Source organism: Saccopteryx leptura, chromosome 3, assembly GCF_036850995.1.
Source record: "Saccopteryx leptura isolate mSacLep1 chromosome 3, mSacLep1_pri_phased_curated, whole genome shotgun sequence".
Lineage (NCBI taxonomy): Eukaryota > Metazoa > Chordata > Mammalia > Chiroptera > Emballonuridae > Saccopteryx > Saccopteryx leptura.
Window position 1 is genome coordinate 330546881 of NC_089505.1, and position 26394 is coordinate 330573274.

Below are 26394 nucleotides of genomic sequence, written 5' to 3' on the forward strand. Positions count from 1 at the left end.
GCACCAAAAATTGATTATTAGTGATTACTTTTTTTAAAGATCCTATTTTGATGATACAAGCTTTTACATCTAGTTTATTGTATAGTAAAATGTTAGATTGTGTCATCTCCACTCCAGATTAGGTGGTTTCCCATCTCACACAATGTCACAAGTCCATACAACAACCCGTAAGGGCAGATATGATTTGCCCATCTGACTCCCCCTTGCTAACTTCTGCTATACTAATAACCCCTACTGTTCTTTGGAAATGCCACAACATTCACCGCTGAAGGGCTTCTGAGATTTTGTCTTCTAGGAACATTCCCTCAGGTCTTTCCTTCAATGTCACCTTCTTAGTAGTAATCCTTTTCCTGACCATCTTATAAAATAGCAATGTCTCTCTCCCGTTTTTCTTCAATACTCCTATTCTCATTTCCCTTTAAAAAATTTTCTGCATAGAACTTATCTACATCTGACGTATCACAGGTGGACAAAAGTAGATTTGTATTTGTGAGTACATGAAACAGTTTGTTCTTGTATTATTATTTATTGTATTATTTTCCATATGAACAACTGCAAAGGTACATTTGCTCACCCTTGTATATACTTATTTATTGGCTATTTCTCGAGGGCAGGGACTTGGTTTGTCATAACTGATACCTAGAATGGTGCCTGCCTCGCCCGTAATAAGTGTTAATTGTTACTGAATAGATGAATTATTTATTTAAATTTGACTTATAAACCAAAACATTATAAATATTAATGGCTATTTTTACTTGCCTAACACTTGCTACACCAGTATTACCTTAGATATTTTCTCTTATGTTAATAAAAGTAAATACTTTTTGTCTCCTCTGTCTACCCCTTAAAATTGGTTTTCCCAAGTCCTTGGGTTATTTTCTCATTGCCCTACAAGTAATCTCATTCACTTATGGTTTTGATTACTTATATAGTATAGTATGTATCATTTCTTTAAAATATTTGGCTTCTCTTCTTGTTTTAGATGTCAGACTTTTATAGCTAATCATCTTCAGGATGTTTTGCTAGAAATAACTCGTTATATGCCACTACCAGTTTTTCCCATGTCATTCATTACGAAGGAATACATCCAGTAATTTTTCCTACTCCCTAACCTAATTGAAGATCATTTCTGAATAATCATACCTCCCTTCAAGCTACATGTCAGAACAGTCTGTTATTTAAAGTACTTTTTTTTTTTAAACCTAGAGGTAGACTCCCTTTTAATCTAAAGGTAATTAATTCCAGGGTCCTAAAAATGGTGTCATAAAACAATCTGTGGAAGAATACTATAGATTTTTGGTAGGCTGGGGTATTTCTAATCATGGGAGAAATGAGTCACTAAATGATACAGCACTAGCAACTACCCACCTATTAAAAATGAATCCCTGAAACATGAATTTTTATTTTTTCCCCAAACTATTTTCTAGACGGCTTAATAGCAAAAATGTCATTGTAGTTTATTTACTGGTATGTTACTCAAATAAACTTATTTACTTAATGTTGCTGAGATAATTCCATAAACTATGTCAGTAACTAATCTTTTCTTTAAGGTGGTTGCAGTTAGTCTTTGTTAATTTCTTCCACATTTCTTAGCATTTACAATTACAGTTTGTGTGTACATAGTTTTATATTTTGTAGCAAGGCTTTATTTTTGTACCTGACCTCTAATAACATGACTTTTCTGTTTTGGAAGATCAAAGCCATTGGCCAGACAGAACTGAATGCAAGCAACCCAGAAGAAGTGTTACAGCTGGCAGCGCAAAGAAGGAAAAAGAAGTTTCTACAAGCAATGGCAAAACTTTACTTTTAAGCAGTTAAAAGTTTTTAACTTTTATTTTTTAAACAATAGGCTAAATAGAAAACAGTATTAAAAGATGTTTATATATAGTACATATGTACACATTTAGTGGTAGTTTTTTTTTCCAGAAAAACATTGAAAAGCTTATAAACAAAAACTATACAGAAGACTTCATGCCATAATAAATTTATAATTTCTCCAGAGAAATTTATATCTAGTAACAATAAACTAACAATCTAGTATAGTTTTCTAATTAAATCCACTTCTGAGGCTGAAATCTCATTTAAAAATATGTAAATTAGCTAGTATATATATATATATCAAGTTCTTATGTAAATTGTTTTTGATTTTTAAATAAATAGATTGCTGGGAGTTAGTATACATTTAATACTTTTATGCCTTAATAGAAGTTTAGGTCAGGTGTTAAGCTTTATCACTTTGACACTGTCCTTAACTCATGTAGAAATTCTTTTTTTTTAGGTGAGAGGAGGGGAGATAGACAAACTCCTGTACGCACCCCAACTGGGATTCACCTGGCAGCCCTGTCTGGGGCCAGTGCTTGCAACCAAGCTATTTAGCCCCTGAGGCTGATGGCTTTAGACCAACTGAGCTGTCATCAGTGCCCACGGCTGATGCTCAAACCAGTTGAGCCACTGACTGCAGGAGGGGAAGAGGGAGGTGGGAAAAGCAGATGGTCGTGTCTCCTGTGTGCCCTACCCAGGAATCGAACCCAGGACATCCATACATTGGGTCAATGCTCTATCCTCTGAGCCATCCTGCCATGGCCTCATGTCTAAACTTAAGAAGGATCCTTAACAGTTTCACAAAATAAATAGAGCCTTAATCACACTAAAATTTGTTTTAAATCCTTGATCCTTCAGAGTAAAGTGACTCATAAATAGTTTGAAAGGGTACTTAAGTTTTTTCACTCAAATTATGATGTACAAGAAAGTTATATAAAACAAGCTGTATGTCAAAGCCCCAAGTAGGAGCCACAGCACTTATCTTGCTTGTATTTCTTTGGTATTCCCACTGTTTAGAGCAGTTTAAACACCATGTTCTAAGCCTTACTGGTTAAAAATGTTATGGCAAGGCAAAGAAAGTATGTAGTTAAAACAGATTAAAGTTCACCATTTGTAAAAAATTCAAGTTTTATAATAGCTTGCTACAGAAGCTGTATATAAATTAGTCACCTTATTACAAAACTAAACCTTTGTAAACAAGTTTAAATTTTATTTTCAAGAACCAAATTGCACTAAAGCAAGAGTGAATTTTGAGAATCTAAAAACTAGATTCAGAGAACTGTATCACTTAATGTACCCTCTAATGTAGCACTTTCTAATCTAAAACTTTAATGATAAAATTCCTGGTTCATCAAGGTAAACATAGTTAACACTGGATCAAAAATTTTTTTATGGCATAAGTCCTGGCTGACTTCTATTCCAGTCACCTTGGGAATGAATTAATCTTTGTAAACAAGTCCTGCTGTTTCTTTACACAGCTAACATAGGAATGATAAATTTCTTCCTTTAGTGCCAATTTTAAGTGTTTTTTTTAAATCAAAGAATGGCAGTGAAACTTCTGAAGTGGCTAGGACAGTCATAGCACTATTTTCCTATAAAATTTTAAGTTCATTTTTATGAAATTCCACCTAGTACTTGAATACTTGTCTGATTAACTTCTTTAGTGTTTTCCTGGTGGTTTTTCAGTGCTCTTCGGTGGTGTCATAATGCCTCCACTGCACACTGGTGACAGCTGTCCCCCTTTCCTGAAGGTGTTTATGTAATTTACTTCATCCTACACATGTGAAGAAATCATGCAGAGATTAACTGCTAAGATAAAGCATTGACAAATAAAAACAGACTTTGGGAAATTAATTTGAGGCTACATAGGCTTAATATAAGTGGTGTCTTTTATGTCTTTGCAACTTTGACTAGTCATATTCTAGAGGTTCAGCAATTTGAACTGCTGTAAATAGCTATTTTTTAAAATAGCTATTTTTTAAAACAACCTTGATCTTCCCCCACCCCAAGTGAGAAGCTGGGAGGGGGTGTGACAGACTCTTCCATGCACCAGACCAGGATCCACCCGGCATGCCCACCAGGGGGCGATGCTCTGCCCATCTGGGGCATTGCTCCACTGCAACTGGAGCCATTCTAGCACCTGAGGCGGAGGCCATGGAGCTGTCCTCAGTGCCCGGGCCAGCTTTGCTCCAAAAGAGCCTTGGCTGCAAGAGGGGAAGAGAAAGAGAAAGGAAGAGACGGGGGAAGGGTGGAGAAGCAGATGGGCGCTTCTGTGTGTACCCTGGCTGGGAATCCAGCCCGTGACTTCCACACACCGGGCTGACGCTCTACCCAGAGCCAACCGGCCAGGGCCCTCAACCTTGGTCTTAAACTTAAAATTTTGCTTTGACTTCAAAGTTACTAACTTTTCTACATTTTGAAATCATTGTGCCCATTAGAGCTTTCTATCCTCTTACTATCTTATAGAACTGCCTGAAGTATTACTCCCTGGCATGCTTACTGTCAGTTTCAGTGACTAGATAGTAAGCCCAGAAAACCCCACAAGAAACATACCAGCATAGCCAGATAATTTGTATGTGTCTGGATATTGTGTCTGTCTTCCATAGAAATCTTCTTAAACATCTTCAGCTTCACTGCACTAGTACGTTTTACTACACTGACAAAAGGCACCATCCAATCTACACATTCAGAAATGCTGTCCCATTCCAAACCTAGATAGAGAAAAGAATGTGAAGGTTACATTAGAAAGTACCTAACGTATGTATGCCTAATGAATTTGTTCCTGCTTCCAAATTTAAGGATATTTTAAAACATTAAAAAAAACCCAAAATCAAGTTTTAGCAAGTCAAAACAGATGACTCTCAAACTATTTATAATGTCACTATTTTGAGGAAGAAAAAAAGAACTTAACCAGTACCTTCTATACATGAAATCAAAATTGTCAAAACTCAAAGAACTCTTACAGCTATAATCATGTTTAACTTCCAATGGATTTAAATTCCATTTGAACTTATCTTATTTTTGGGTACACACTGAGGATTAGAAAAAAACAGAAAGGAAGGTAATCACTACACTGCTCAATGTTTTCCATTAAAAATTTAAATTCCTGTTTATAACTATACTAAATTTCATAAATTAATAGTCTCTTTACAAGTTGTGAACAGGTAAGAAGGTAAAACGTCTTACCGGAGGCTTTCTTAACGACTTCAATGGAGGTAAAATGGCACAAGGCAGCAGCAGCCAGTATTCTGTACTGGAACTCTAATGAATCAATGGTTAGAATACACAGATCTAAAAGCTAACAAAGGAAAAAGCAAAAGTACAAGTATTTAGGAGGAAAAGGATAAGTACTAGACATCACTACTAAATATCAGCTAACATTTCAGAGTGTCTGATACAGACCACATGCCAACACTGCTCTAATTAAAGGGATCCAAAGATAAATAAGCCACTATCCTGAAGGAAGTCTAGTCTGGGGATGGGAGGTCAAAAAGTGAACAGGACTACTGCACAATGATGTTAGGGGTAGGAAAGGCATCTGATCAGAGTGGGGAAGACAAGACTTCTGTGGCTTAAAGGAATCTTAGACAAGGCAGCCAGGAAGACTTGAACTAGAGAGTGTTCTAGGAATAGAAAAAGTTTCAAAGGTAAACGAGAAAGTATTTCCCTGGGAATTCAAGTAATTCAGATCATCTATATTAAATAATGAGCACCTTCATTCTGTATTTTAAAAAGGGTGGGTGTACCTGCAGAAGCACAACCTAGGTTAGAACATACAGGGTTTTTAAAAGTCAGATTTAGTGTTTTGATTATTGAAAATTACTAGATTTTTAAGTCAGGATAGTTTTTTTAATTTTTTAAAAATTTATTTCAGAGAGGAGAGACAAGGGGGGAGGAGCAGGAAGCATCAACTCCCATATGTGCCTTGACTAGGCAAACCCAAGGTTTCAAACTGGCGACCTCAGCGCTCCAGGTCAATGCTTTATCCACTGTGCTACCACAGGTCAGACAAGTCAGGATAGTTTTAAGAACCATCTGTTAGACTACGGTGAAGCAGATACAGAAGAAGAAAATGTTCCTAACCAGTTAGATTGGTTGAGGCAGTATAATCCAGACAGTAAGAGTTGTAAAAGGGCTAGATTTCAGAGACCCATAGTGATAGCTGTCCAGTAGAATAAAACTTAAATTTATGTTTGCCCTCCCTGGACTGGAAGGTAGAAAAATGAGAAGAGTTGGAAATGAAATACACACCTCTAGAAATGGTTTCTATATTGTTTATCTATCAAAACTCTATCATAAGGGTATATATTGCTTATGATAATTTGGGGTACTGGGGGTTGAGAAATAAGCCTTCAGTAAAAAGTTTTATAAAATGAGCCAATTACAGTATATTTACTGGTTGTCCAGTTTTAGTGTTCAAAATACGTTTACTAGATTTTAACATCTTAAAGTGAGAATGTAGATTTTCTTCCCTTATATACGGCAGTTACAGCAGCCTCAGATACTATGAGAAGTAGACAGGAAAGCACGGTACCCTCCTTTACTTAGTTACTTTGTTAGGCTATCTGTTATATGCGGGCTTAGGAAAATTTAATTTGAACTTAAATTTAAAAAAATGTAACTAAATAAGATGATTTTAATTCTAATATGTGAAATATATACTCTGTATTCAAATATAAGAAAAGTAGGATAGACATATAGAATAACTTCATACTATTATAAAGCCTGGAGACAACTGGCTTAAAAATACCTTTTCCCCCACTTTATATTAAAAAGAGGTATTTCTCTAATTTGGGCTCTTAAGGAATGAAAAGTACTCATAATGTATATATTTACACTCAGTTTAAAAACTTGTTTCCTAAAATTAAGCAACAAATACTGGGGACAGAATTTTATGCACCAGAAGTTTTGTTCTAATCAATTAAGGAGTGAATTTAATTCAGTAAGCTGCCAGTTTGTTGTATAGCCAATTTAAGACTAAACATACACAAACAAAACCTGTAATTAACAATAACATTACCATATAGTCAGTAACAACGTCAATACCTGAGCTATCTGAATGAACTTTTCCTGAGAATACTGAGGTAGGAGAACTTGAGGGGCATCTTTAACAGCATCAACTTGGAGGAAGAGATTTAGCCAGGAGATGATTGTTACAGGACAAAGTTCCCATTTTAAAGCCTGTTAATGAAATTAAAATGTTTGTTAATAAATGTAGGTACATAAATATCACAGTATATGACTACTTTCTTAGCTAGTCATTTAAGAAACTTTCTGCTTTTAGGCTTATTTCTCCCTAGGAGTTTTATTATTCTGATCGCATTTTTATTCAAGATACAGATATCTCATAATCTAAAGTTGCTTGTGTTTTATAGTCCATTAGGACATAGACCCCTTTATTCTTTAGTTGTCTTTATTTACACAGTTCATTCGGCCTGTTATTCATTCCTACCTTTTTCATTTCTTGCAGCTCATGATCTTCCACATCTGTTCCCTACTTTATTAAAACTACCTTTTTAATTGTATTCAGTGATCCACAACTAATTCCATTCAGATCTTTCAAGAACTGATTCTAGACTTTTTCTTTCTTTTTGTTGATCTCCAATGACTTCTGGACAAATATAAAAGTTTAAAAATAAACAAACACTAATTTATATCTTTTTCTCCATGAAGCCCTGGGACTTTACCATTTTTAAGAAGTCCAAAATTATTAGGAGAGAAAAGAGGGTTTTAACACCTGTAAAACTGCCCAGAAAATGCCATTGTCCCTTTACATCCTCCTTATACTATACTACTGGATAATTTTGTTATTAAAACAGTATCAACATGCCAACAAGACCCCAACGAAGTTATCTGAATGTTAACAGTTTGTAAACAAATTTATGATTTATATTATGTGTATATGGAAGTCATATTAATTGGGTTTTCTTGTGTTTACTATTAATAAACCTATGATGTCCAAACTTAGTGACATACTTTATAGTAGTTTATATTTACTCTTTTTTTTTTTTAAGTGAGAGGAGGGGAGATAGACTTCCGCATGTGCCCCATCCGGGACCCACCCAGCAACCCCCATCTGGGGCTGATGCTCGAATCAACTGAGTTAATCAGTGCCTGAGGTCGATGCTTGGATCAGCCAAGTCATCCTCAGTGCCTGGGGCCAGTGCTTGAACCAATCAAGCCACTGGCTTGCAAGAGGGGAAGAGAGAGAGAAGGGAGAGAGTGCGGGGAATAGAAGCAGATGGTTGCTTCTCATGTGTGCCCTGACCAGGGATCAAACCCAGGGTGTCTGCATGCAGGGCCAATGCTCCATCCACTGAGCTAACCAGCCAGGGCCACATTCATTCTTTAATCTAATTGAAGGCTTGATTAAATACTTTTATGCTTCTTTCCTCCACTTTCCTAATAATAGCCCTTTTTCTGCATATAGAAAACATTCAGTGAAATAACTCATTCTGTGCTGTAAGAAGGGGAAAATAAGATTTAAGAATCATTTTTGGAATTCATATATATATATGATAATGCTAACTACTACCTACATTTTGAAAGTGTTGTTTTTAACCATGTAAATTAAGAAAGTAGTATCTTTGCAATATGGAAACTTGAATGATACAGAAAAATAGTTTACAGGTTAAGTAAGTTCTCCAATTTATACCATTGTCAGTATTTTGCATTAGCCTCTTAGAACTGGATCCTAATACTAACACCTCAGTGTTGATTAATTACATTGTAGTCTTTGAAATCCAGTAATAATTACTGTTATTAAATTGAAACTAGAACTAATAAAGATATAATTACTACTTACCTTTAATATAATGAGTTCCATCCTTAGGATATCTTCTTCACTGCAAGCACCATCCGTGACATAAGCAAACTCTTGGAGTTTAGGAGCGTAGATTTCCTTTAAAATTAACATTAAGCATAGTTGGGACTGAGTTTAAAATAAAAGAATTATATATATATATATAAATCACCTATAGGCTTCATTTTTAAAGACAGCTTCACAAAGTGATTACAAATTTTTGTAAAATAATTCTACAATAGCCAAAGCAACTTTACGTTTAAAGACATTTTTCATACGTAGGTCTAAATTAGCCAACTATAGTGACTGAGACTTATTTTCATAGAATTGATCTTGAATTCTACTTAATAAAAAACAGTATTTTAACCAGTTATTTCAATAAAAAAATGTCAAACTTGTTTAAAGATTGCCTGTTGGTCTGAACAAAACAAAATATTCAACAAAGTTCCTGCAACTGAAAACATTTCCTTTACCCTGATACAAAAGTATGGTTTATCAAAAAATACAGTTTGGCTGATGACAGGTCTGCTTTAACAGTCCAGAGAACTAGAATGATCAAAAGAGCAGAAGAGATGCCTGCCACAGATGAGAACAGACTAAAGATCAAAATTTCAGTCTAGAAAGATACCTGAAACAAAGTATGATTTTATAAGAACAGACTAAAAGCAAACTTTCACCAAATTTGGCAGAATTTGGAGATAGTTCTTAAAACTCAAAAGGCAAATATGGGAGAAAAAGAAAAATTCAAGGAAATTAATGCATGATTTATTTAGTCCTCCTGCCCTCCAAATAACATATGCTTCAAAAATTTCAGAGGAAGGTATTAATGGTATTCATAATGATCTTCAGCACGTTAGAAAATTTATTGATTTTAGAGGGAGAGGAAGGTAGAGAAACACTGATTTGTTGCTCCACTTATTTATACATTCATTGGTTGGTTCTTGTATGTGCCCTGACTAGGGAGTGAACCTGTAACTTTGGTATATTGGCATGATGCTCTAACCAACTGAGTTACCTGGCCAGGATATTCATCATGCATTAAGAAAAGTATACTGAGGTGTGAAGGAAAATCTCAGGAAAGGAGTTGCCTTCTTGCACCACCACCACATAATCAGCATATTTTGTTTGGCAGAATGAGACGTGGAACATTTCACTTAGATGCTAATTCCAGAATCAAAACAGAAGTTTAGATACTGAAAAGGAACTATGATATTCATCCTTGTATCCAAATCATAATATTCAGAGAATGCATTTTTTAAAAAACCACCATCTTTCCTAAGGAGTTAATATCAAAGTACTACAGTAATATATTCTGGAATTTATGTGTTGATTTTAAAAACTGGGTGGATAAATATGTCTCTGGGTGAACTCAGAACTTACCTCAAGTTTGGAAGCAATGAATAATGTTGTAATTCCAATGAGCTGAAGCATATTTTTATTTATATCCTTTTGCGTCAACATAAATCTGTCAAAAAAGTCTTGTGCAAGATAAAATGTTTCCCTATGAAGTGTGTATACTTCACATACCTAGACAAAAATCCAAAAGATTTAAATATTCCATGAATTTCTCCAAATTAGAAAGTTATATCTTAGCATACTAGGCTTTATAATACTTTTCCTAAGCCCAGCTTTGCTTTTTAGGGTACCAAAGCTATGCTGAGGGGTTTGGGGTAGATAACATGCACTAAGAAGATAAATCTATTACCACCCTCACTTACTCTTTCAGTTCTTTTCCCCACATGAACTTAGTGCATTTATTCCTAGTTATATTTATACTTGAACTGACTATGAATGAGAACTTTTTCCTATTAATTTCCTAATTGTTTATTGCTGACAAATGGCTAGGTTTTCATGCTTAATTTATAGTCTTATTCTAATAGTTCCAATTGATTCTCATCATTTTAGGTAGATATTTAAAAAAATGACAGTGGTTATTTTCCATCTGAACAACTATAATCCTTTTTCCCAATCCTGTATACTAAGACAAAGTAGAGTTTAACACTGATATATTACATTCGATAGTTTTGCATATATAATCATATATCCTGCTCACAAAGATCGGGATATTTCAAAATAAATACGAAGCTATAAAATATCTCCTAATTTTTGTGAGTAGTATATTTAATGAAAAATAAGAATAAATTTGATAGACAACCACTGGATAAAAATTAATGTTAAAAATAAAATCAACATAATTGTGCTTAAATTGTTTCCATGATCATTAAACACTTAGGGAAAAATAAAAAAATCTTCCTGTACTCACATGATTAAAAAACAATTTTCTTTTCTAGTCAGAATAAGGAATTAAGATGATCTGACTGAGAAGGACACTTTGTAGTTTTAAAAATGTTTTCTGAATAGCTTGTGACAGATCTGCTCTACCATGTTGTTACTCCACCAAAAAGCATGTAGTTTTTCTCCCTTAGAATACATCATCTCTCTCTACCTTAGAGATAGGGAAACTAAGAGCGAAAATCAGTTTGTCTTCAACGCAAGTAATTATTTACTCAATGGTAATTATTTTAGAATTGTTCTTAGAATATTATTCTAAAAGATTATTCTAAATAGAATTATATTTATCCTAATAGAATAATTATTCTCGAATTATCCAGAGAAAGGGAATGGGTTTTATAAACAAGAAAGTTCTGGCACACATCTCTAAGGACTTCAGGATCACTATTATTCCTTTAGATTAATGGTACAGTGCATTTCTGAAAGAAATAGAGGTTTATAATATAGGGAAGCTACATGAAGCCTAGAGGGTGTAGGGCTTCTGGATATTCAAAACCTCATTGTTTAGGACATAGAAATCAAGATTACAAATCATAATTTGATTTTGGTGATTCAGAAAAGGACTTCTGAAGGCCCTGAAGCCTAGTCCTGGTTTTTTCACGTTGCATAGCAGAATTCAAAACCTTGTTAACTAGCCTGACCAGGCGGTGGCACAGTGGATAGAGCTTTGGACTGGGATGTGGAGGATCCAGGTTCGAGACCCTGAGGTCGCCAGCTTTTGCACGGGCTCATCTGGTTTCAGCAAGGCTCACCAGCTTGGAACCAAGGTCGCTGGCTTGAGCAAGGGGTTTCTCAGTCTGCTGAAGGCCCATGGTCAAGGCACATATGAGAAAGCAATCAGTGAACAACTAAGGTGTTGCAACGAAAAACTGATGATTGATGCTTCTCATCTCTCTTTGTTCCTGTCTGTCCCTATCTATCCCTCTCTCTGACTCTATCTCTGTAAAAAAACAAAACAAAACATCTTGTTAACTAGACTATTCATCTTGAATATCCTCAGTACCTAGAATGCTGCCTGTACACAGCAATACCCAGGTACCAATTCTAAATTGGGTTGGGGTTATATGGGATGTAGTAGCTATGTTCTCATGATTTTACTCTTATAGACAGTAATTTTCCATTTTGATACCATCAACTACATACAGAAAGTACCTCCGTCCTCAAGATGGCTGCTGGCAATGGATAATACAGTATAATATAAGGGCACAATGAAGGTACATTTATGTTACACAGAGACAGGAAATTTGTATTGCTGGAACATACCTCTAAAAGCCAATCTAGTAGTATTGACCTCATTTGTGGTTCCAAGTCAGAGTGCAGAACTTCAAAATGTTTGTCATGAATGTATCGGGTCTCTTTCTTTAACATGTTTAGCCAGACATCATTTGAACATGCCCAGCTATGGAAAGGGGGTGAAAAGAAATAATTTGTGTGATCTACATAATATATAAGCTATCTGTAAAAACTCAACTTTAAGATACTGAAATCCAATTTTCAATTAGAACTTGGAAGGGAGAAACTCTTAAATTAGGAAAAAGCTGCTACCTTAAGTTTTAGAAACTATTTCTTTAGCATGAAAAGCCTGAAATTATACAGCAAAAACTTGGATTATGATCATCTAAATTTGTAGGTTTCGAGTGTTTTCTAGTCCCCATTTATTTATAATTTATAAGGTTCCTGTTTAAGATTACCATGCTTTTTCAAATGCAATACTAAAGAGGTAAATATTTAAAGCATATGATCCCAGTAGAGACAAGTCTCAATCACCTCCAAATAGGTCACCAATAGTAGTCACTTATAGTGGGGGTAAGGTGGGATAGAGTATGGGGGAAGGGAAGGATTGGTAAGTTTAAATGAGTCCATTAATTTCCTTATTAAAGTAAAATATAAATGACTACACTAGATGTTTTGTATAAGCTGTACATCCTAGTCCTAGTCATTAACTAGAAAAAAGAATTATAGACCTTAGTTACTAAGCTTTGTAAGAAATAAATAGGGTCGATATATCTAATGATAATGCTGTACATGTTAAAATGCTTCCAACCTAACAATTCAAATAATTTAAACTCCATTGGAAAAATGATTCAGTTCTTTTCTGATAAGGCTTAGAGTACTCAGGCAAATGAAAATAACTTTACAGAATCAATGTTTTAAATTTCCCTATCAAAGACTATACTTTCAGGAATCATTTATATAGTTTAATTTCCCTACCATTTGCAAATAGCACTATTCAGATTAAATATGCTCAAATATTAGTAAAGAAAATCAATTTTTATGTCTATCAACATGAAGTAAAAAAATAAAATAAAGTAGTGCCATATATAAAATCAGTACAATTTTAACTGCTGACATTAAATTACTGAAATTTTTCTTACCTTAAATCAGGCAAAGGTGAAGGGTTAATAAAAAGATTTTTAAATCTGTAATTTGTAAATCTGGAGAAGTCACTTGTTCCTATTTCTTTGTGGGGTGTTTCAATGATAATGCAAGGACTAACCCCTCCAGACAATATAGGTGGCCAACAATTCTGTCATTAAAAAAAAAGAATATCTATTTGTGCAACAGGAAACCAACTTTTTGTCTGAGATCTTTCACAAATGTAAGCTAATATTTCTAAATAGTCTAGTTTTCCCCAAATACCATCGTTAGCTAACATGCTGACAGTGTAGTTAAACAAGTTGACATATTTTTATAAATAAGCCACATAACTAATAGCAGTTCATAAAGATTAACAGGATGTTCTAGACCAGTAGTTTTCAACCTTTTACACTTGAGAACCAGTGAAAATAGAATTATTTCGGGGACCACTAAGGCAGAAATCACCCTGAGCATAAGTGAATTCGACTAAAATCACTTGGGTCTATAATCTTCATACAACAGCAGGGTGGTTAAATCTTTTGCAGACCGCCACTGAAAAACACTGTTCTAGACAACAAAATTCAATTCTGGAAATACAAGACATTAGATATTGGGGGAGCATTTGTAGTCAGACACTAATAACTTTCATAATTATAAAACTGAAGTTCTTCCTCCATTTGTATTCATCAGTAGTGGCAAGGGCACCCTGTTTTGTGAAACTACCCCTCCCCGCCCCCAGTCCAGTTAATCCTGCTTTGTCTGATACTTTAAATTACTTGCAGGTAAAACCTTAAAAATGGAAGCAAATGGAATCAATTACTTATATACTACTTGAGGATACTTTCCCCAATCAGTTCTGGTTTCAAAAAGAACCACTGTCTCTGAAGTGTTTTCTTTACAACACAGGAATAGGTAGCAAAGGGCTAGGTGCCAGTCTGGTGGTTAGTGACCTCACGTCCTATTTATGCCCCAAGAAGCAGCTATTAGTATCCTCCACTACAGTCGGAGAGGAACAAAGAGCAGTACATTGGGACAGATTAGGCGGGCCCTGGTGCACTAGGCAGCTAGCTCCAAGAGGGAGCGAAATACAAAGAGGAACCAGCTGCTTCAAGGCAAACTTACACTGCAGCTGTAAGTAGGATTCAGGAACATATAAACCACCCTTAAGATAAGTGCCCTCCTGCTGACTCTCTAGGGGCATCAAAAGTAGAAGTGTCAGAAGCATCTTTCTACTGCAAAGCCAACCCTAGTCTCACTCGTCCTGCGTTTGTTTTCTCCACGCTCCCCTTTCCCCCAAACCAACCCAGCCCAATTCTGCATTACCCTAATCTCATACTGATGTTTCCTGGCGACCTTTTCCTCTTTTCTTTTTTTGACATCCTAAAAATAGAAAAAACTACTGTTAAACTAAGGTCCCGACAAGCAAGTTCCTCTCCCGCCTTCCTCTCTCCCCCTAACTCACCTGTGCTGTTTTCCTCTTCTTGGGCTGAATTATCTGGGTTTCTTGGGGGGAATCAGTCTGGCTGGACTGGGGCTGCTGCTTAGCTTGTAAACGGCTACTGTTGTAAGTTAAAAACAAAACAAAAACGTTTAATTAGTCATGTGTTTCAAAGGCAGCAGCTAACATTGAAACATATCTCCAAGACAAATAATGTTACCTGCGTCTTGACATTCTCTTCAGATGTACGAAACCTCTAGAGGGGAGAAAGGAAACCGGAGTCAAACACACCGCCCTCTATATTCTCCAAGTGCCGAATCAGACGCTGACTCAGAGGTTACGGCCGGAGCCCCGCAGGAGACGGCCTGAGCCATTCTACCATGCTGGCCGGCACCGTACCAGTTAGCTCATGGTATTAATTTTGGGCACATGTCTGCATTTCCTCAACTTGTTGTACAGCTAGAACGCAAAACTCCAAATAATTACAAAGCACGCCCCAGCACCCGAATGCGCAGGGAGGGAGGTCTCCCCCAGATGGGTCTTCTCCCCATCCTCCACCCTCTCCCCGGTGCACCACGAGCGGGGCAGCGACAGCGACCCCACTCCGTCCTGCACGAGCCTCGGAGGGGGCTGTGGCGGCCAAACGCTGTGGAGAAGCCGGTTCCGCGCCAATTTGGAGCCGCAGTGGCGGGGAAGCAGGGGGCGGAGGGAGCTGAGACTTGTGTCACGTCCTTCAGTCTCCTTTTCCTCCTTCCCAGCCCCACCGGGCCCTGCTCGTCGTCTAGACGGGGCGCCGGGACCCCGGCTCCTGATGGGGGTGTCAGCGAAAGAACGCGGGTTCATTGAAAGACGGGGAAACTGCTGGTCGGGGAGCTTTTCTCCCCGTGAAGAGGACCCAGACACCCACCCTCTCCCGCGGGATACCTCCCCAAGTTCGGGTGGGCGAGAGAAGACCGCAGGATGAAGGGCTTTCCGGTGGGTCCGGCACTGAGGGGCACCCCTACCTTCCCCGTCGCGGCCCCGACCCCCTGCCAAGGGTCTTGACAGGACCCAGCCCACCAGCCGCCTAGAATTGAGCTCTTCCACGTTTCCTCCCTCAGGCTCCCGCCCGCGGAATGGAACAGCCTAGGGGCTTCGCCGGGAGAGGGGGGCTTTCTTTCCTCCCGCATCCCGCCTTACACACCGCGCCTCCTCACCGCCAAACCCGCTACCGCTCTGCTCTCAGCTGGCGCCGGCGCCAACCCAATATATAGGCCGGGCCGGGCACGCCCCGCACGCATGCGCCTCGGACTGACACCTCCAGTCAGCGCGCTCCCTTCCCCAGTGCGCCCGCGCGGCCACCCCGCAGGCGCGCGCCCTGCCTCAGTGGCATCGGCTCTCCTCTAGGGGATGAGGGCCCCTCTCAGCCCCTCAGGCGGCTGCCGCCCGCGCTCTACTTCACCTGCCTGCGCGGCCCGCCGGCGGGAGGGAGTCTTTCAAAAGCTCCTCCTCCGCGACCCGGCTCCCTGCCGGTCGGCTCCCGCACCTCCCGCCAATGTGTTCTTCCCTCCCGCTTTCAACTCCCGGATCCTGAGCGTGTCAGGCCGCGGCTCAGCCCCGGAGTACAACCAAGCGGAGGACGCTCAGGCAAACATCGAGTGGCTAGGAAGTGGCCATCTGTGGTGCACCCCGCCGTCCCGCCAAGGCCAAATGGAAACTGGGTCTTCCTTCGAGGCGCGAGACCAAGCGGCCCGCCCCTGCGGGAGGAGCGCCACTTGGGCTGGCGAGCTGGCCAATGGGAGGCGGGGACGGCTGCACAACGTGGAGCGGCTGCAGAATGTAAACACAGCCGGGCGCGCGACGGCCCACGTGTATCTTCGCGCGTCCCGCATTTGGCCCCAGGACCCGCCAGGGGCTGTCAGGGGCCACCCAGGAGGGCGCCACGCTCGCGGATGCCTGTCTTGCACTTTGCTCCCGACCGAGGTTCGGATCAACCCTGTTTTCCCGCTCTCCGCTCTGCCGACCGACTAACCCTCCCCGTGGGTGGGTTCCTCTGCACCCTGCTCCTGCTCGGCGGCTTCCTATACTGTAGTCCCTGCGCAGGAAACGTTCAGGCCGTGTCCCGCCGTTCCTTCCTCTGCTTCCAGCCTCCAGTTCCGGGCCCCCAAGGGTATACTGCTCCGGAGGGGCGGGGGTGATACACTTTCCCCGTGAGCGCGGTTCCTCTCCCAGGGCGGGCCCGGGCCGGGCCGGGCGGGAGCGCCGTCCCACGAAGTGCAGGCCCCGGGCCCCGCCCGCCGCCACCGGCGCGCCCAGCGGAGCCCGCGCGGGAGGCGGCCGCCCGCCTCCGAGCTACAGCGGGAGGAGGCGGGCTCGACGCATTTCCTTCCCTTGGCCCCCGTATCTAAACTTGGGTTCCCTCACTCCATTAACGCCCTCGCCCCAGCACGCCCCAAGACTGGACATCTCCAAGGAGGACATGCCGGTGATACTTCGCGAACAGGTTTTGTGGCGGAATAGGTGGCAGGAGCTGCCTACAGGAACAAAGACTCCCGGGGTGCAAGAGCTGTGCCTGGGTTACCGTGAACCCAGGCAGCTCCGGCCAGACCCTGGCCGGCCGGCCGGCTTCGTCTCTCTGACCTGCCCGCGAGTGAGCCGCGGGAGAGGGCCGGGCAGATTGGTCCCTGGGGGCGCCTGGCTTCGCGGCGGAGGCCAGAGCCCTTCCGAGTTGCACCAGGAGGCGGCGGCTGGGACCCACCCAGGGTCCACTCCCCTCTTTTGTGCTGCGTGTTCCATATGGACCTTGGAGCCTAGAAATAACGAGTGCTTTTTGGGCTTTGGGACCAGCAGAGTCCTTTTTTCCACTTTCTCTTTCGCTTCTTAAAACTGTCTCGTGACGCTAAGTAATTGTTTCTCTCCCAAATTTACGCATGAGGAAATAGAGTCTTGCCCAAGATGACAGACTCAGAAGAGACCAGGATTTTGTCAGTCCTTAGAAACTTCATACCAGTTGTAATGCTTACGAGGGCTCTGTCCTTAAGGGAGGAGTTGCCTCCCTTTTACAGCCCCCTCAAAACGCTGTTTATTGTGAAACTTAGAAATCTAACGAAGTAGAACTGGATACCAGAATGAGTGAATTTGATAATCAAAATACCAGGGATGTCGATTAACATTTTAGGATCAACCTTGGAGTACTGTATGCCCACAGCTAGGCTAACTAGTAAATTACTTGAAAACAAGACTCTGGAATTTAAAATGTACTTTGGTCAATGCCCTTGACTATGAAGTGAAGAGAGTGCAATCATAGTAAAGGAGGAATTAAAAACACTCCTAACAAATGACTCTGCCATATTACATATACCTGGTCATTGGTCAAGTGAGACTAAACAGAACATGGGCTTGCCTGTCAGTTGGACTGAGGTTACAATTCTGCCTTGCTGCCAGCTATGGGATTTTTCTGAGCATGGGTGTCCTCTAGAAAAGATAAAACAACACATTTATTTCAAGGGTGTTTTAAAGATTACATTTGATCATGTATATTGAGACCATCTTGCACCTGTAACAGAGCAGATGTTCAGTGCTACTAGCTCTTGGCTCTACTGTCCACCCCCCTATAACTAGTTTATACCCATAGAAATTAATTTTAAGGATCCTGAATAAAACAGAAAGTTGAGTTATAAAATTGCTGTTCCCAGAATAATTTTGTTCATGTAGTCATCATGTAGTGTATCTATTTTAGGCATCATTATTCAATGTTATTTTTGTTTCATATTTTTATATGTTTATTTTTAGTTCCCTTTTTTTTACCACTCATCCCAGCTTTAAAATTCACTTATTTTGAAATGTATGAAATTGCTGTATACTTGTAATAATTTCATGAATTTGGGCATTTTTTAAATTACATTATCCCCCATGTACATGCAAAATCAAAACACCATCTTAAATAAACTATTGGCCTTTACAGTGCTTTTATTTTCAGAAGAGAAGGGGAGAAAAACCTAGAATATACTTAGGGGCCCAGGTTTTTAAAAGATTAGGCCCAGCCAACTTATTTCTTGCTCTCTGCATTTTTACCTCTTCTGTGAAGCCTTCCCAGGCCCCTTCCTCTGTAGTTATGCTCACCTCACAGGACAATAATTATCTATTAAAATATCTTTTATTTTCCACTAGGCCTTGGACCTTGTTTTCATCTTTTCATAGCCAGGACCGAGCAGTTCAGAGGCACACATAGTAGGACCTCGGCAAATACTAAATTAAAGGATGCATAGGATATCCCATTATGAAACTTTTCATTCTCTATGGTTAGAATGATGAATGGTAGAATTAATATTAGGGTTTTTAAAATTAATAAACTGTTTTTTAGAAAAATGTTAGATTTACAGAAAAATTGAGCAGGTAGAACAGAGCTTTCATCTACTCTACCCAACATGCCACCTCACACACTTTCCCCTACTAGTGACACGTTACATTACTGTGCTGCCTTTTTTATCATGTGAGCCAATGTTAATGCATTATTAACTAAAGTCCATACTTTATTCACATTTTCTTAGTTTTACCTCAATGTCTTTTTATTGCTACAGGATCCAAACATCACACTTAGAAGTCATGTCTCCGTTAGGCTCCTCTTGGCTGTGTCAGTTTCTCAGACTTTATTTTTGATGTCCGTGACAGTTTTGTGAGGTGCTGGTCAAATATTTTGTAGGATGCCTTTCTATTGGAATTTGTCTGATGTTTTTTTCATGGTTATACTGAGGTTATGGGTTGGGAGGAAGAAGATCACAGAGGTAAATTGCCATTTTTATCACTTAATGTCAAGGTTATATATACTATCAACATGGTTTATAACTGTTGGTGTTGACCTTGATCACCTGGTAGTGTTTGTCATATTTGTCCATTGTAGAAAGCCAACTGTCTTAGTTTTATTGTGAAAATAGTTTTGACCTTTTGGTACTCCTGAAAGAGTCTTTGGGATCCCCGGAGGTCCACATATTGAGAACTGCAGAGCTAGTTTCCAAACTAGAATGCTGGAAGTCATTTAGTCATTCCTTTCTTCTATTTTCTGAGCTCCATCTTACTTGCTGAGTAAGATGATGTGCTAAGCTCTACTCTAAGCCTTTACATTGTATGAATTCCTATAATCCTCCACCAATACTATGAGGTAGGTGCTATTACTGTCATTCCTCCTTTACAGTTAAGGAAGCTGAGGCACAAATATAATATGCCCAAGATTCATAGTGGAGTCTGACTGCGGCACCCCTGTGCTGTGCTGTCTCCCATTACCACATCATTTCCAGATGAATCCTCTGGTTTTTCCTCTGCCTTAGTTTAGGACTCCAATCTTTTTTCCATGAGTGCAGTAATCTCCTAACTGGTTTTCCTGACATGTGTTGCCCTCTCTAATCTGCCTTCTAGTGTTTTGTCAAAGCTCTGTAGAAATTCTAAAGCACAGATCTCCCACACTGCCACTGCCTTGCTATGGATCACCTTGGGTTAAAGGCCAAAACCCGTAACACACAAAGGCTCATGTACCCAGGAAGTCCAACTGGATGTAGTTTTCTACACACCTGTCCTACTCACTTATACCTTGTACCTGCATCTCTCATTCTGCCCCTAGCTAACTCCCATATAGCCATTAATACTCAAATAAACACCACTGTCTCTAGAAAGCTGCCCTGCCCTGAGATAGGTCTCTTCTTTATGCTCCTACTTCCCCTGCTGCTCCCCTCTCCCCACCATGGGTGCCTTTACCAGGCTACGGGGAGCTTCAAGGGCTGGGCTCTCTCTTTCATTGCTGGCTGGAACCTGGCTGGCCAGAGCTCTGTGGGATGAATGGAGCATGAGCAGAGGTGTGCTAACTGGGAGTGGCCCTTATAACCAGACTTTGGGGAACACTTCCTTGAAAGAGCTTTGTAGCTGGCCCATTGGAAAACCCAGCAGGGCCACAGCTGAGTGCCTCCGTCTAGGATCAGAGCAGTTCCTGGCCTCTGGAACTCAAGGAGTCTAGGCAGAGAGGGCCTGGCTCTGCTAGAGCTGCTCATGGCCACCATTGCAGGAAAGGTAGGGGTGGTGGCTTCAGAAGGAAGGCATCTTAGATGTGAGAACTAGAGCATACACTAGACATGGTTGGTCCAGTTCCCTGAGGGTTTGTGATACAACACAGTGCGGAGAAAGAACAGGGATAAACCGGGCAGTTAACGGAAAGCCAGAAGCTCTGGGTAGAGGTTGAAAAGGTAGGAAGGTACATGTGGATCAGCCTGCTCTGGGCCAGGCACTGTGCTTTTTAACTGGGGGATATGGCAGTGAACAAGAAATGGGCCCTGTTTACAAGACCTTACATTCTATTGAGGTAGAGGACAGAGAATAAACGTGTAACAAATAACTGTCATTAAACACTATGGAAAAGGTAAAATAAGATAATTTGATAGAGGGGACTACTTTAGCACTAGGGTAGGGAGGGATCTGGGAAGGACTCAGAGGAGCTGACATTTTTTCTGTATAGTTCATTTAGTAATCTGTCACACACTAGGACACAGTATTGAAGCAAATAAAAATTCCTGTCCCCTGGCCCTGGCCGGTTGGCTCAGCGGTAGAGCGTCGGCCTGGCGTGCGGGGGACCCGGGTTCGATTCCCGGCCAGGGCACATAGGGGAAGCGCCCATTTGCTTCTCCACCCCCCCCCCTCCTTCCTCTCTGTCTCTCTCTTTCCCTCCCGCAGCCAAGGCTCCATTGGAGCAAAGATGGCCCGGGCGCTGGGGATGGCTCCTTGGCCTCTGCCCCAGGCGCTAGAGTGGCTCTGGTCGCAGCAGAGCGACGCCCTCGGGGCAGAGCATCGCCCCCTGGTGGGGAGAACTTCGCCCCTGGTGGGCGTGCCGGGTGGATCCCGGTCGGGCGCATGCGGGAGTCTGTCTGACTGTCTCTCCCCGTTTCCAGCTTCAGAAAAATAAAAGTTAAAAAAAAAAAAAAATTCCTGTCCCCACAGAGCTTAATTCTAGTGGGAGGGGCATAAAAAACAAATAAATGTATTTCAGTAATAAGAAGGAAGAGGAAAAATAAAAGCAGCATAGAGATGTGATGGGCAGTGCTGTCCTAGTTAGGGGTTCCTTGTCCTAGATCGGAGTTCTCCGGTGTGATGTGCAAGCAGAGAACGGTGCAGTGGGAGAACAAGCCACGCAGATAGAGAGGAAGAACATTCCAGGCAGGGGAACAGTAAGTCCAGAGGACCTTGGCATATTTAATGAACAACAAGAACATCAGTATAGCTGGAATGTAGTGAACAAGGGAGAGAGTAGGAGGAGAGGAGCAGGAGGGAGTGTCTTAAATGAGCATTGTGTTGGCAGTATGGAGAACATAGTCCAGCAGGGAGAGCGGTTACTAGACTAGTGCGATCGAGGTGAAAGATAATGGTGGCCTGGAACAGGGTGGGGTGCCAGGGTTGATGAGAAGTGGCTGCATTCAAGATATATGTTGAATTATATGGAGTGAAATAAATCAGAAAAAACCAAGAACTGCATTATTCCATACGTAGGTGGGACATAAAAACGAGACTAAGAGACATTGACAAGAGTGTGGTGGTTACGAGGGGAGGGGGAGTAGGCTGGGAGAGGGGAAGGGGCACAAAGAAAACTAGATAGAAGGTGACAGAGGACAATCTGACTTTGGGTGATAGGTATGCAACATAATTGATCGACAAGATAACCTGGACATGCTTTCTTTGAACATATGTACCCTGATTTATTGATGTCACCCTAGTAAAATTAATAAAAAATAAGTAAATAAAACAGTCATTGGAGCAGGAAAAAAAAGATATATGTTGAAGTTAGAACTGAAAGTATGTGCTGGTGGATTAGATGTATGGAACAGAGAACTCAAAGATGAGCAACTCGATGAAGGGTTGTCACTAAAATGGGTGAGGGAGGATTGGCTTTAGAGCAGCATAAAATCAAGTTGTTTATGGAGAGGTCAGATATTAAAGTATCCTCCCTATGTTTTATTGTGAAAACTTAAAATGTTCAGCAAATGGAAGGAACTTATAATAAACACACATATACCTACTACCTAACTCCATCGACATTTTGCTGTGCTTACTCTATCACAGATCTCCCTATATATCCATTCCTCTTCCATCCTATTTTTTGATGCATTCCCAAATATATTTGGAGATATTAGTACACTTACCCCTAAATACTTTATCATCCATTAGCATTAACAGACTTCAATATTTGTTTAGATATTTTTCTTTGGGGGTAAAATTTATAATGAAAAATATGTGTTAAATACACATTATTAATGGATATACGGTGTAACGCAAACTCCTGTCAAGTTGTAGAATATTATATCACTCCCTGAAAGTTTTCTTTCCCTGTTAATCCCCACTTCTACCTTCCTGGAGGCAACCACTGTTTTGACTTTTTCTCACTATAGATTGATTTTACTAGTTCTATACTAGAGAATTAATATACATAGATTCTATATGTATATGTGATATATGAAATCATATATATATATACGCTTTTGAGTCTAGCTTTCACTTAATATAATGTTTTTGATTTTCACTGATGCTGTTGCATGTAGTGGTACTTTGTTCCTTTTCATTTTTGAGTAGTATTTTATTGTATAATTATGACATAGTTTGTTACTTTTTAACTTTTGTAAGTAAAGGTTCTAAACATTCTTGTACGTCCACAAACATATTCATTTCTTTTGAGTATAAACCAAGGAGTGGACTTGCTGGGCCATAGACTAGGTATAGGTCCACCAACAAAAGAATAGGTAAATACATTGTGGTATAGTCGTGTTATGGAGTACTGTGCTGTAGGTAAAATGAAGTGGAGCCATGTATATCAACATGAATAAATTTCAGAGACAATGTTTAGAGGGGAGAAAACAAATTTTAGATCAATAAATTCAGTATGATATAATTTATATAAAGTTTGAAAGCATGTGAAGCACATATTACACATAGTTATGGATACTTATGTAGTAACAGCATAAAAGTATGCTTTGCAAAAATAATCAATTTCAAGATCATGGTATCTTAGGGTGAGGGAAGAGGAGATGAATGGGACTTGAGGATTCGTAATTGGCTTCAACTTTATGGATAAGGTTGTATTTCCTTAAAAGCATTGAAACAAGCCCTGGCCGGTTTGCTCAATGGTAGAGCGTCAGCCTGGTGTGCAGGAGTCCCAGGTTCGATTCCCGGTCAGGGCACACAGGAGAAGCGCCCATCTGCTTCTCTACCCCTCCCCCTCTCCTTCCTCTCTGTCTCTCTCTTCCCCTCCCATAGCCAAGGCTCCACTGGAGCAAAGTTGGCCCTGGGTGCTGAGGATGGCTCCATGTCCTCTGCCTCAGGCACTAGAATGGCTCTGGTTGCAGCAGAGAGGTGCCCCAGATGGGCGGAGCATCGCCCCCCTGGTGGGCATGCCGGGTAGATCCCGGTTGGGGATCGGGCGCATGTGGGAGTCTGTCTGACTGCCTCCCCGTTTCCAACTTCAGGAAAAAAAAAAAAAGCATCTGAAACAAATAGAGTAAAATGTTAAGGTTCTATAAAGTTGGGTGGTGGTTACATGTTCATTATATTAATCGCTCAAGTTTTTGGTTCTCTGATTGCAAACTGGTTGAAGGAGCTTCTGAAGTAGTTATTTCATTTACTCACTTTGCACCTGCCTCCCACTTTTGTAGGTAATTGAGACTGTGCTGAACCTCCTCTTCTCAGACTCACTCTGGTGGCTGCCACAGTTCCGAAGAGGCTCCTTAGACACCCCACGGAGGAAGTCGGGGAGATAGCCCCTCGGACCTGCTCGGGTCAGTGCAGCCTGGCAGATGGCTTTCCAGCCTTCTTCCCCACCTAGTTCCTAAACTTCGGTCTGTGATCTGCATCAGGTTCTCCCTTAAATACCAGTTCTAAACCGCTCTTCAAATTGAGCTGTATTTAAAAATGTGTTCTGTTCCATTTTGGGGTTTTTTCTTCAGGGACACTAACTTTACAGTTGTGCAGTTTTCTTTTTCTTATCTTCTATATCGCTTATCACTCCTTCTCTAATGATTTTTATTAATTGCTGTTTTATCTTCCTCACTTTTATTTCTATTCTTTATGTCTTCCAGAATCCCTTACAGTGGTGTCTCCTCTCTCTTGTGTTTCTTGTAATTTATTTTCTGAAATGTTTCTGTATTTTCTTATACTTATTTTCTATTGTACATCCACCCAGTTGTTCTGTGTCCTGTTGTCACCTTTTGCTGCCTGATCATCTTTTACTTGAGTTCTTTATTTCTGCTTTGTCAACTTCCTGCACAGCTGTCACTGCCTCATAATATTTTAAAAAATTTAAAATAGGATGTTGTAATGCTGGTGGCTGAGGCCAAACACGTTTACATTGGATTTGGGCAAACGGTAGAGGAGTTGTGGAGCCAGAAAGCGACGGGTCATTCCCGTTTATTAGAGTCTGCCAACGGCCAGCTCGGGAGCAAACAGGCAGGGGAAAACCTCTTCTCATGGCAGCAGGCCAGTGGTCAGGAAAACCACCCCTCGTGATGGCGGCCAGAGATCCGTGCAGAGGGAAAGTACCCATGGCTGTATATAGGCGACACATGTGTGGCTTTGTGCCATGTGCTCATGTACTAATTAATTATGCAAAGTGCTTGCAGCTGGAAAACAAGCCAGCAAGCTTGCTGTTTTCCCTACAAGTCCTTAGCAAGGCATTCAGAGCCTTCTACAATCTGGACCTGGTTTTACTTCCTTCTCTTAGGTGTGACCACTGCTCCAGCCAAACTAATCTACCACCATCCCGGAACTCATCATGCACATTCCTTCTCTGTGTCCCTGCTGTTTCCCACAACAGCAGCGCCCCCGTCAGAGGCCTCTGTATGGAAGTCCTGTTTCTAGTCATCCAACATATATTTCTTCCTCTTCCACACCCTCTCTTCTGGTATCAGAACCTACCCACCGCCCACCAACAGGAGTAGGTATTTACAACCTAGCTTGTCAATCACAGTGCCTCTTCTCTGGCCCCAGTTTCAGGGAAAGCTAAGTGGTTCAAGCAGGGTCCGAGTTCCTCCCCAAGTCTTCCTTCCACTAGAGCTAGCTCAGAAGTCTGCCTCTTTCCTTTGTGGTCACCATGTCAAAGAATGTTCATTTGGAGGAACACCCCACCTGGAAAAGGATATGGCAACACACAGAAGAGAGGGAGCGAGGTTCCTCGTTTAAGCCCTGGATTCACCCTAGGTTCCTAGTAACATAAGCCAGTCCATCATAGTTTAGCTCAAGAAACTGAGTCAATTTTGTCATGTACAACAGAGTATTGTAACATGTATCATACTATATGGTGATTGTAATTTCCTACGTATTTTTCTGTATCCCCCACTGAAAGCCCTTTACTGCAGGACCCACACTGCTTCACCAGTGGGTACCTAGCATTGTGCCTGGCCAGTATTAGTCAATAAATACTCAGTTGAAACTACATTTCTGCTTTTCCTAACTCTTCCCATCACTGATGGTCTTAGGCCCCAAGACCTTCATGAAGCCTTCCACATCACATGAGAGAAGCTGTGTACAGTGTCTAGGACTGTGTTTGGCACAAAGCAGGCTGTCATCAGAGCTGCCCTTTTCTTGGCCCTAGTTACTTTTATTTAATCAAATGGCATCTACTCATATTGTCTTATCTTAGAGTATTTGTATTTCTCTTTTTAGTTTACAAATTTGATTGTAAGTG

At 40.7% G+C, this 26394-nt stretch overlaps 3 protein-coding genes across 6 annotated transcripts in view; 2 read left to right on the top strand and 1 right to left on the bottom strand.

The window, feature by feature from the left end:
* INTS8 (integrator complex subunit 8) overlaps nt 1-3448 on the top strand; it is a 70816-nt gene extending 67368 nt beyond the window's left edge. For 2 of the 3 annotated variants that reach the window (XM_066379141.1, XM_066379143.1), the window contains 2 exons: nt 1694-1792; nt 2279-3448. In XM_066379141.1, the coding sequence (XP_066235238.1) occupies nt 1694-1792; nt 2279-2383 (204 nt within the window). In that variant the 3' untranslated portion in view covers nt 2384-3448. Of the gene's footprint in view, nt 1-1693; nt 1814-2278 lie in introns of all 3 variants that reach the window. The other variant, XM_066379142.1, reaches the window with a different exon arrangement.
* An 18-nt stretch (nt 3449-3466) lies between these two features.
* Nucleotides 3467-14967, bottom strand: CCNE2 (cyclin E2). Its single transcript, XM_066379166.1, has 11 exons — nt 14932-14967; nt 14736-14832; nt 14597-14653; nt 13291-13442; nt 12179-12314; nt 10004-10150; nt 8627-8722; nt 6868-7002; nt 5008-5119; nt 4375-4532; nt 3467-3595 (listed from the first exon to the last, which is right to left on the bottom strand). Exons 1-11 carry the CDS (start codon nt 14943-14945, stop codon nt 3482-3484), a joined length of 1218 nt encoding a protein of 405 aa, XP_066235263.1. The 5' UTR covers nt 14946-14967; the 3' UTR covers nt 3467-3481.
* Nucleotides 14968-16097: 1130 nt separating this feature from the next.
* On the top strand, nt 16098-26134 carry LOC136401246 (uncharacterized). Of its 2 annotated transcripts, XM_066379169.1 has the most exons (4): nt 16098-16673; nt 17137-17193; nt 24368-24490; nt 25432-26134. In XM_066379169.1, exons 1-3 carry the CDS (start codon nt 16101-16103, stop codon nt 24470-24472), a joined length of 735 nt encoding a protein of 244 aa, XP_066235266.1. In that variant the 5' UTR covers nt 16098-16100; the 3' UTR covers nt 24473-24490; nt 25432-26134. The 2 variants fall into 2 exon arrangements, with proteins under 2 accessions (XP_066235266.1, XP_066235267.1); XM_066379170.1 differs by lacking the exon at nt 17137-17193.
* Nucleotides 26135-26394: the final 260 nt, after the last annotated feature.